Below are 12194 nucleotides of genomic sequence, written 5' to 3' on the forward strand. Positions count from 1 at the left end.
GCCAAATCTAACTCCGAGTTGCAGTGAAAGTAAAATGAGAGAATATATGTAAAACACCTTGGAACTTGAAAGTAATCTTTCAAATTTCTGTTTAGGTCAGACTCAGAAGAGGCTGGAAAGTTGCCGAGTCTCTCTGAGCATGCAAAAGAGGAAGAAGGAGAGTTAGTTGGTCATTGAAGTCTTTAGTTACTTCCAGTATTTAATTCATCTAAATCTTGATTTTATATTCTTTAGGTGAATTATTTTAATGTATATTCAGTTACAGCGACTTGTTGCTTTAATATTTCCTTAATTTAGGAAAAACAGACCATGGATATCCAGCCCACACAAATGAGTTCAACAGATCCTGGCAGGGTTGAAACTGAACCTCAATCAACAAGTTTTGAAATTTCCAGAGGTGAAGTAGAGGTGGGTATTTGATAACACAGTCTGTTCTTTAACCCTCTTTGCCAATGACCATTAATTACTAAATAACACTTGAAAGTATAATTTAATTAGCTGTTGAAGGTATCTTGCTGTACAGTTAGCTATGAGTGCTCTTGGGAAGGAGAACTAAAGGCTTTTGAGGGGAGATGCAATTCTCCTGAGGAAATTTGATCCCCAAATGATACTGATCTCAAACAACAGATCTTTTAATATAAATAAATTTGATGGTCAGAAATAGGAAATCCCACCAAAGATAAAATTTGGATGACTGTTTTCTCTCATAAATAGTCCATTTAAAAAGCATTCTAGTAAATAGTATTTTTTGGAAATTTTACCCACTTTACAACTTTATCACCATATCCCAGTAACCTCACAGTGAAGTTCTTTGGTTTGAAGTGGGCTTGGGGTTCTGTGACTCATGTTGTATAGCGTGGAGTTTATCAGAGTGCCTATGAAATAGATAAAAATCATATGTCACTTTTTGAAAATAAAATTACTTTTTAAAATATTTATTTCAAAAACATTTAATGGGAGCATTCATTGTTAGGAACCTTGCTAAGCTCTGAGGGTAAAGACATAAGATCGCCATCCTCAAGGAGTAAGAATTCTAATAAGACAGGTATTTAATGACTGTCTTGTTTGACCGTTTGGACTGAGTGTTATGAAGAGAGTGCTGAGAAGGGACACTGAGGAAGATAGGATGAATTTTGCTTGAGTGGCTGTGTAGAAAAAGTAACATTATATTGGGTCTTTAAGTCTAATGGAAGTTTACCAAGCAGAGAATGGGAAGAGAAAGGCATTTTAATTCAGGAAAATAGCATAAGGCATTCCTTACAAGGCTTCAGAAGAATCATGTTACTTCTACCACATGCTATTAGTCATAGAAGCAATTGAAGCCAGCCTCCATTCAGGGGAGGGGGGATGAGACTCTTGAGGAAGAATAGTATTCACAGCAAACTGTAGTTTACCACAGTGAGGGTGCTTATTACCTGGTAGCTCAGACAATAAAAAATCCTCCTGCATTGTGTGAGACCTGGGTTCAATCCCTGGGTTGGGAAGATCCCCTGGAGAAGGGAATGGCTACCCACTCCAGTATTCTTGCCTGGAAAACCCCATGGACAAAGGAGCCTGGAAGACTATAATCCATGGGGTCCTAAAGAGTTGGACACGACTGAGCAACTTTCAATAAACAGTATATATTGGAATAGATAGGGTGCTTATTAAAAATCTAGACTCTTTCCTTTGAGATTCCTGGTTTAGTAAATTTGTGGTAGAGTTCAAGAATTTTTAAAACTATTTCTCCAGAGTATTCTTAGGATGATACAGGTTTGGGAAATACTGAGTACCATGTGTAAACCTGGAGAAAGTAGATGACAACTCACTCTTTCTATCCCTGTTGTGGTGCGTTTGGCCCAAACGTTTTATCTTTCCCAATTCATTCTTTTTAATAGGTATTTGACAGAGGTAATTTTTGGCAATTTAGAAATTCATGTTCTGCAAATACGATTTGTTTTCCTTTTAAATTCTGTTGTAGGATGGATCTGTAGTCCTTGACTCTTGTGAAGTGTCAACAGAAAATAACCAAAGCACTCGATTTCCAAAACCTGAGTTAGAGATTCAATTTACACCTTTACAGCCAAACAGAATGGCAGTGAAACACCCAGGTTGTACCTCACCAGTGACGGTTAAGATTCCCAAGGCCCGAAAGAGGAAAAGTCATGAAATGGAAGAGGTAAATACTTAACTATTAAGTGAACTAAACAAGTAAGTTTTATTATTGTTCAGCTATATAGTTAAACTCTGCTACATTGCCCTCCTGTGCATAAGCACTAGTATTAGAACCCAGAGTCATAGTTTACAGTATATTTAATACTCTTAAGAATGTCGCTGTGCTAAATAGTCCTTAAACAAAAAGCTTGAGGATTTTAAAATGTGTAGGTTTTTCCTTGTTTCAGTGAAGCTGTGATAGGTCAAATGGTGGTGAATTTTAGTAGAAAGCTATTTCAGTATTCCAGTTCTGTTCATACTTAGTCACTTTCCTTCCTGTGGAATAGAAAAGGGATTAAGGATAAAGGAATTAGAGAAACTGAAATGACTAACTTGCTTGAATAGAATCCTTGTGATTTAGTTAAAATCTTAGGTCTCTATGATCATAGTAGGTTTCAGAAGAGAAATTCTTTTTCTGTGAGCCAGTATGAAAATTTGGATCCTATTTAGTGGTAGGCCAAAAATGATTTGCTTCTGCAGCTTTCTGATTGTGGGGTTACCAACCTTCTATCATATTCTAGCCATGTCGGTTCAGCAAGTCACATAAATTTTCTGATTCTCACTTTCCTCCTTTTGAAATAAAGAATTAGATATAACGTGTTTAAACTGTTTTGCTTTAACATTATGTACCTGTGATAGGTACATAATAAATGACAATATTTATGCTAAAAGCAATATTTATGTTTAAAACTCTTTAGCACAATAACTTCTTCTCCAACTTGTCTTTTTCACTTCTTTAAAGAGTAGTGTATTTTCAAGCTGGTGGAAGAACAGAAATAATATTAAACATACTCCTGAGGCTCTCTGTCAGGTAATACATTTGATGAATGAATATTATTTAGCATATTTCTTGCTACACATAGAACACCTTAAAAGATTGTTTTGGAGAGCCTTAGTTAACTTTTATTCTATATTTAATACACTTAGATACCATTAAGATACAGATGACCCTTGGACAGCATGAGGGCTCAGTGCCAGTCAGTGTGCAGAAAAATCTTGTGTAACGTACAGTTGGCTCTCTGAGTGTGAGGCTCCTCATCCGTGCATTCAACCAAAGTACAGGGTGTACTCTGAATAGTATTTACTATGGAAAAGCATCAGTGTATGTATGGACTCATGCATTTCAAACCTGTGTTGTTCAAGGGTCAACTCTACTAAGTAGTTTGATTTCATCATCATCTGTTAACACAGTGGCTGACACCTATGTTGACTTGAATAATTTTTTTCAAGGGAAAAGGAAAAAATGGCTGTGTACTCCGAGGGTTAAGAGACAGTTATTTTATTCATTTTACTGCTGGTATATACTCCCCATTTCAGAATTACTTAAAACAACAGATTGTTGTAAGTAAACCATGTGGAAACTTAACAGTTTTAAGTGATTTTGCTAGGCTCTTTCCTGCTGTAGTAAACAGTGTTGTGAAGTCTTCAGGAAAATAATTTATACAATGCTATATTCTATTCTCATGAAGACTCCAAATTTGAAGTGCTGTATTGAAAACAGCAAGTATGATGGAGTTACAATCTTTCTTCCTTTCCCTGATTACCATCTATCTGTCTTTCCTCTTTTTAGAAAATCTGCTTCTTGTCATCCTTATGATATTACTTTGTAACTTGAATTCTGAGGTTCAGTCATGATCTTCTCTCTCTTTCTGTTCTTGCCTCCCCCCCCACCCCCGCCCTTTTATGCTTATCATCTTTAGCACAGTTAGGATTTGCACAAGTTCAATTCAGTTAATAACTACAAAAGATTTTGTCTTAAGTAAGGTTATGTGGGGATAAAGAGTAAGATGTCGTGCCTATTTAGTACTGAAGGCAGATTTTATTTCTTCACTATCATTTTTTACCTGTGCTTATACTGAAGATTTTTGTTTTGTTTTCAGTGTCACTAAGTACCAATTAGAGGTCATACTCAGCATGATTTGGGAGTTGGGAAATGGGTAGATATATTACTATGTTGTATTTTAAAGATTGGACTCAAAAGATGTTATCCCTTCATTTAAGTAATGTAATTTCATTATGATGCATGTGAAAAATTCATACCTTCAGTCATTTTGTAATAAAAACATGTATTATATCGTCACGCTGTGCACTTAAACCTACATATGTTATATATCAGTAATATTTCACTGAAGGTGAAAAAATTGTGAGAAAAAAGTTGTACCTTCAGTCAGGGTTTCTCAGCTTCAGCATGACTGACATTTTTGGCCAGATATTTCTTTGTTTTAGAGAGTTCAATGTCCTGTACATTGTAGGGTTTTTTAGCAGTATTCCTGGCCTCTACCCACTAGTTGCCGTTAAACCTGCCTCTTACACCCAGCAGTGACAATCATAAATATCTTCAGACATTGCCAGTGTCCCCTGGGGTCAGAATTGCTCCTGGTTAAGAACTGTTTGCTTGGTTTTTTGTTTGTTTGTTTTCTTTTTTTTCTTCCTCTGGAGTCTAGAGAGAGAAAGAATATGTTGTCAAGAAATTAATCAGTGCTGAACTTCATTATTTTTAGGACTTCGTGAAATTTGAAAATAAGAAGAATGCTACACCAAGAATTAATTTGAAGTCCCCTGTTTCTGAGCACAGAAATTCTTCTGTCAAAAAGGAACCAAAGGTTTGTCTTTTAATTTGTCCAAAATTGACCATTTTCATAAGTTACATTTGTGAAGTAGATGATGAAAATAAAAATGTCAAGTTCGATTAGTAATTATTCAGAAGTTGAGTTTTGTCCAGTTATAACTCACTTATATTCCATTTTCTATTTATATAATTCAGCTTAGAATATATAACCTTTAACATTTGACAAGTAGCAGGTACTTCTTGATGTATTCACCTCTGACTTAGCACTCTTATCACACTCATTCTCTGGCCCTTTCATCCCTCTCCTTATATTATTAACCCCAAATTCCCTGCCTGAGAATTTATAACTTGTGTCTGGCTTCTTTAATTCAACTGTTGGCTCTATAACTGTTTGTTATAACATGCCTCATTACCAACAACAACAACAAAAATGTTTGTTTATTAGGTTTCCATACGCCCATCATCTAAGAAAACTTATTCTTTACGGAGTCACGCATCCACAATTGGTGTAAACGGGTCTGCTAAGAAAAAAGAAGGAACGCTACAGAAATTTGGAGACTTCTTACAACATTCTCCAACTATTCTTCAATCAAAAGGTTTGCAGACTATTAATTAAATGACCCTTTATGTTAGATGTATGGTGTTTTCTAATATCTGATTGGTATAAACTCAACCACAGTGACTCTTAACATCTCCAGTAGAAATTGTTCTGTGTTAATGTTAGATATTGAGGGAGGAAACATGAAGCTACGATGTGCCTTGGCGTTCACTGTGTGGTGGGAGAGAACAATCTGTATTTAAATAATTGATCCAGGGTAGCTTCCCAGGTGGTACTAGGGGTAAAGAGCCTGCTTGCCAGTGCAAGAGATGTAAGAGACATGGGTTCGATCCCTGGGATGGAAAGATTCTGTGGAGAAGAGAATGGCAACCCACTCCACTATTCTTGCCTGGAGACACCAATGGACAGAGGAGCTTGGAGGGCTACAGTCCATAGGGTCGCACAGAGTTGGACACATCTGAAGCGTCTTAGCATGCATGCATGCAGACTGCTTAATGCGTTGTAGAGATACAAGGAAAGAACTATGGTAGTATTGGAGGAAAAGAACTATTGGGGCTATGGGAAAATTTGATATTAATAGAAGAGATGGGATTTAACTTGGGGGCCGGGAGAAATATCAATAACCTCAGATATGCAGATGACACCACCCTTATGGCAGAAAGTGAAGAGGAACTCAAAAGCCTCTTGAGGAAAGTGAAAATTGAGAGTGAAAAAATTGGCTTAAAGCTCAACATTCAGAAAACGAAGATCATGGCATCTGGTCCCATCACTTCATGGGAAATAGATGGGGAAACAGTGGAAACAGTGTCAGACTTTATTTTTCTGGGCTCCAAAATCACTGCAGATGGTGACTGCAGCCATGAAATTAAAAGATGCTTACTCCTTGGAAGGAAAGTTATGACCAACCTAGATAGCATATTCAAGAGCAGAGACATTACTTTGCCAACGAAGGTTTGTCTAGTCAAGGCTATGGTTTTTCCTGTGGTCATGTATGGATGTGAGAGTTGCACTGTGAAGAAGGCTGAGCGCCGAAGAATTGATGCTTTTGAAGTGTGGTGTTGAAGAAGACTCTTGAGAGTCCCTTGGACTGCAGGGAGATCCAACCAGTCCATTCTGAAGGAGATCAGCCCTGGGATTTCTTTGGAAGGAATGATGCTAAAGCTGAAACTCCAGTCCTTTGGCCACCTCATGTGAAGAGTTGACTCGTTGGAAAAGACTCTGATTCTGGGAGGGGTTGGGGGCAGGAGGAGAAGGGGACGACAGAGGATGAGATGGCTGGATGGCATCACTGACTCGATGGACGTGAGTCTGAGTGAACTCTGGGAGTTGGTGATGGACATGGAGGCCTGGTGTGCTGCACTTCGTGGGGTCGCAAAGAGTCGGACACGACTGAGCGACTGATCTGATCTGATTGAAATACTGGAAGATTATACCTCCTAGAAGTAACCACTATTAGTATTATGGTGTATATTCTAGTTTTCTTTCCTCTGCATGGATAAATATTACCTAATCTTATGTACTATATCAAAAACATATTTCTTTAAATATCTATTAAGTTTAGTTGCTTAATGCTTTTTTCTTTATAATGTAGACATATTAATACTCTGGTATTAATATGTGATAAGATATATATTCTCTCTATACACATATACATAAATACATACTTACTTACACATCTACCAGAAAGAACAGTTTTAATATAAGTAGAGTATCAGGGAAGTGTAGGACTTGTGCAGGCAGTTAGTTCTAGGTAGCAATATGCATCTGGCATCTAGAATGTGGAGAGATTATTAGGAGGAAGGGGGCAGGAAGGAGTGAGTTTTCATGAACTTACCTGAGTGGTGGTGGTATAAATTGGGGACTAAAGGTGTGGGGAGAATGAGGAGGGAAAATGACTAAAACCAGGGGGACAGTTGAATTGAGTCACATTGGTTGTGTAAAAATACTTTGTGTAAAAACTTACCACAGAGCTTCCCAAACTTTTCTTGGTTCACAATGCCTTTAATGTGTCAGTAATTTTTTTCAGTGCGTCCATGCACCCAAAGAAACACCTAAATAGTCCCATCCATTAATACTTAAGGCCAAACAATCCCTGAAAATTTAGCTTCTGAAAATCCAGGTTGCTAAAATATGTCACCATCCAAAGGAAGGATATTTGATACCTTTTTGAAACTGTGAACTACCTTGAGTTGAGTGTCATTGTTTTCCTTAGAAATTTAAAATATTCCAAGTTGCTCTTGTGAATTTGCTGCAACATGTCTTGGCGCACAGTTTGGGAACTTCAGACTTAGATCCATTTGTGTGTATATATATATGTATTTAAAAGTATACATTGGAAAGGTATCATTTGTATAAGCATAGAAAATATCTGGAGAGGTAAACAGCAAATTGTTAAATGTCTAAATTTGGAGAGGTGGGACTTGTTACTTTAGATTCTTAGGTATTCTACTTAATTATATTGACCATTGTTTATATTTATTTAGTTGCTAAGTTGTGTCCGACCCTTTGTGACCCCATGGACTATAGCCCACCAGGCTCCTCTGTCCATGGGATTTCCCAGGCAAGAATACCGGAGTGGGTTGCCATTTCCTTCTCCAGGGGATCTTCCCGACCCAGGAATTGAACCTGGGATTCAGGTAGATTCTTCCCGACCCAGGAATCGAACCTACATTGCAGGTAAAATCTTTACTGACTGAGCTACAAGGGAAGCCCCTCTCCTTGAAAATGTATTTCCTTTTGATATATAAACAATATATTGCCATAAAAAGCAATGCATATATGGTTTATATATTAAAAGGAAACATGTTTTCAAGTAGAGGGAAGTACCCAGATGGTAATGACTTCCTGACTTGGTTGATTTAGCTTAACAGCTTCCCTTCTATATACCCGGTGTGGGTTTCTTTTTTTAAAACTCCTTTCTAGGAATGTAAAGATTCCCTGTTTTGGATTGTAACTGCAGTACATGTCTGTTGTTGATCACTTGGAAATAAAGGGAAAAAAGAAGAAAATACAGGCTAGTTCTTAAAATTCTGTTGCTCTGATAACTACTCTTAATCCATTACTCAGTATCATTGTTCTCCCCATTTATCCCTTATGCCTATCTCCTATCCATTCAGTACATAGCAGCCAGAGTGATCTTTTCAAAATACAAATTATTTAAGCCACTTAATTTTTTGTTTTCTTATTATCTATTCCAGTAGGATATAAGCTCTGCAATGCAACATGTCTGTGTTGTTTACATCTTCGGCTCTTAGTACAGTGGTTTGCACATAGTAGTGTGGGATTTTGAGGCTCCAACCCAAATCCTATGTGTGATTTGTTTCAGGCTGACCATGGGTGATTACAAAGGTTTTACCTGTTAGGCCTCATAAGGAAAAGCTGCCCTTCCCACATCAAACATGATATACAGCCAGTGCATTCCAGTCTTTGAAGGGAGTTAGTCAGTCAAGGTCTCAGGTCTCCTGCTGGCCATACTCTTACACATATCTGCATTCCTAGCTTGTGTGTGTATATTAGCCACTCAGTGGTGTCCAATTCTTTGTGACCCCATGGACTGTAGCCTGCTAGGCTCCTCATCCATGAAATTCTCCAGGCAAGAATAGTGAGTGGGTTGCCATTTCCTTCTCCAGGGTATCTTCCCTGGGTCTCCTGCATTGCAGGCAGATTCTTTTACCACTAAGCCACCACGGAATTCCTAGCCTAGGGGCCTCATTTGGATGCTCCTAATTGAGTGCCTTCAGTAGAGAATGTCCTCAGGCGTCTCTGCTGAAGACTTTATGATGGGAAGGAGAAGGAACCTTGGGGACACTTTTTCCCACTCTGACTGTACTTTTCCACTCCTAGCCCTTCCCTCTGGTCTCCGGCACCAAGGTCCATAAAACTGCAAGTGCAGAAGCCTTTTGACAGTGATAGAACCACCAGTTCTGTGCTGATCCACCTGACCCAGGCCATGTATTATTCCATGGGGGAGTGTGGAACAGGGTGGGAGTTTGGTATGTTCTCAGTTTAGACTTCCCTGGTGGCTCAAATGGTAAAAGCGTGTGCCTACAATGCAGGAGACCCAGGTTCGATCCCTGGATTGGGAAGATTCCCTGGAGAAGGAAATGGCAACCCACTCCAGTAAGTCTTGCCTGGAAAATTCCATGGACAGAGGAGCCTGGTAGGCTGGAGTCCATGGGGTCGCAAAGAGTCGGACACGACTGAGCGACTTCACTCACTCAGTTTAGCCTTGCTTATTTAATTGCAGTAGATGGTTAAAGGCTTTAACTTTCATGTTGACTTGTCTTAATTAGCTACTCTGACATCTGGCAGCTCAGCTCTTAGGCTCAGCTTAGCCATTGACAGATAGACACTTAATTCTGCATATTTCCTTAAATGTGTTCTTTTTTAAAAAAATATATATTTGATACCATATATATATATATATATATATATATATATTTGGATTTTATATCCAGAAGTTTTCCTAAATGGAAATGTTTTCTGCTGAAATCAGTGTGTGTCTGTTAAATAAATAAATAAAGCAGATGTACAAAGTAAAAAATTGAAAAATTCCTTTTCAACTCCCTAGAAACGATCTACTGTTAGAAATTTGGTTTCTATCTTTTAATCTGTGTATCTGTGTGTATGTGTTTGTTAACTGGAAGTAAATGGCTCACAATTACAAGTTACTTTTACTTAATATTCATGTGGACATCTTTACATGTGAATACAGAACTAGTTCTGCCACCTTATTATTCTTAATGCTACATGGTCCACTGTGTATGTGTACTGATCTTTTCTGTAAATGTAGTATTAACCTCTTCCGAGTCATTAAAGATGCCTGAGTTTTACTGGTGGTAGTATAATTTACCAATATGTAAATTTACCAAATTTACAAAATTTCAACCTTTACAATATGTTGAACATTAGTGAAGTGATATTTTATTTATTTGCTTTCTATTTTTGCTGTTGATCACTAAGTCATGTATTTATTGGGCATTTCTTTGTTTTCTATTTGTGTCTTTCACCATTTATAAATTGCAGTGCTTTTTAATATGGCTCTTTATGAAGGATTTATAATACTTGCAATTAGGAAATTATTTCAGGATTTAACTGATAAATTTTTTTCATAGCAAAGAAGATAATTGAAACGATGAGCTCTTCAAAGTTCTCAAATGTAGAAGTAAGTAAAGAAAATGTGTCTCGACCAAAACGGGCCAAACGAAAATTATACACAACTGAAATTTCATCTCCTATTGATATATCTGGCCAAGTGGTAAGCTACTATTTCAGTTCTCTTAAAAGTAAAACTCTTTATGTTCTTTTTAATTCTGAAGTACTCTTACAATTTGAATTATATAGTGGTTTGAATCTTTTATGCTGTACACCAAGTCTCATAAAACTTGCTTTAAAAGTTATACTGTTGGTACTGGATGTGTTAAGTCTGTAGTAACTGAATGTAAATGCTGCATTGATGTATACAGGTGTCACATGCATCTGCATTTGTAAACTCATTAGAATTCTAGAACTTTAATTCCATCAATAGAATTATCACTGTTTAATCATTTATTGGCTTCTAACATCTGTCTTTTCATGTTATCTTTATCATAAGAGTTGTACAAATCAGGGCCTAAGTCTGCCTGGTAAAAATATAGACTTGACATTCAGTCATTTCCTCCCACTTTCCCTCTAAGGCTTCCATGTTCTCTTAAGAAAAGACTGTGGTTTGTCACCTTGACTCTATGACTCATTCCCCTGACTCAGAACACGCTGTTCTATTACAGGGAAAGTTCTGATTTTCTATCATGCTTGCATTTGCCTAGTGGATAAAAGTGAAGATAGGAAAGTAATTAAAGGAAAAGCCTTCAACAGGAAGTGGCCAAGAAAAATCAGGAGAGACCTTTTTGTATCAGTAGCTGTCAGATAAAAGGCACTTGGAGCAAGTAGTAAAGAATTAGGGTCATTAGGACATGCTTTTCAAAGTGCTGTTGTCTTGGTTACTTTTTTCCATCTGTCTGATAAAGTACATGATTTTCTCCCTTGGCTGAAATTGTTTCTTTTCTTAGTTGCAAAATAATGCTCTTTCTACTTGTTGTTGCAAAGAATAATTTCTTAAAAATTACTTGAGATACTTGTTTCGAAATATTTTAGTTATTATTTCAAACTGTGTATTTCCTGAATTCAGTAAAAGTGTGGATTTCTTTAATTTTAGTATGAGGTGGTGGTGTAAGAATCTTTTATAAAGTCTACTGCCTTAGGCATGCTTTTTTATAGAAGATAGTGTAATTGCAATCCAGGAGGACAAAAATTACTGTCATGTACTTATTATTTCAGTTATTAAACACTGAAATATGAACATATCTTATTAATTGTAAGTAGGTTTCATTTTTACTTTTATTTTCACTTATAAAATTTGTGAAATTGTTAATTTCAGATTTTGATGGACCATAAAGTGAAAGAAAGCGATCATCAGATTCTCAAACGACGACTTCGAACCAAAACAGTCAAATAAATCACTTATGGAGACTATTTTAATATAAATTTTATATTCATAATCATTGTAACTTGTATCGTAACTTTTTAAAGATAATTGTATATACTGTGTTGCATCAAATCCCTTTGTATATACATTGTTATTTTGTACTGGTATAATTTTAATTCAATAAAGAAAACATGTCAACAATAAGTTTACTTGCCTACTTTTCTAAGGCTTTTTAATAATAGCTTCTTTTATCGTAGGCATAGGCCCAGAAAGATGCTACGGTTTTTGTTTGTGTTTATATACATAGATGTTATAAGTTAGATCTTTGGTTTACTTATATTTAACTGTTGTAGGACTTGCTTTTACTGCATCTGTTTGGAAATACAGGTGATTTTACATATCTGTACAGG

The 12194-nt window shown here is 36.7% G+C and overlaps 1 protein-coding gene across 3 annotated transcripts in view; it reads left to right on the forward strand.

Annotated features, from left to right (window-relative positions):
• The window catches only part of KIF20B (kinesin family member 20B), an 85364-nt gene extending 73376 nt beyond the window's left edge, over positions 1 to 11988 (forward strand). For all 3 annotated transcript variants that reach the window (XM_055560066.1, XM_055560065.1, XM_055560067.1), the window contains exons 28-33: positions 298 to 408; positions 1961 to 2158; positions 4695 to 4796; positions 5208 to 5358; positions 10436 to 10578; positions 11737 to 11988. In XM_055560066.1, the coding sequence (XP_055416041.1) occupies positions 298 to 408; positions 1961 to 2158; positions 4695 to 4796; positions 5208 to 5358; positions 10436 to 10578; positions 11737 to 11814 (783 nt within the window). In that variant the 3' untranslated portion in view covers positions 11815 to 11988. The remainder of the gene's footprint in view (positions 1 to 297; positions 409 to 1960; positions 2159 to 4694; positions 4797 to 5207; positions 5359 to 10435; positions 10579 to 11736) is intronic.
• The last annotated feature ends 206 nt before the right edge of the window (positions 11989 to 12194 follow it).

The sequence above is a fragment of the Bubalus kerabau genome, chromosome 22 (genome assembly GCF_029407905.1).
Source record: "Bubalus kerabau isolate K-KA32 ecotype Philippines breed swamp buffalo chromosome 22, PCC_UOA_SB_1v2, whole genome shotgun sequence".
Lineage (NCBI taxonomy): Eukaryota > Metazoa > Chordata > Mammalia > Artiodactyla > Bovidae > Bubalus > Bubalus kerabau.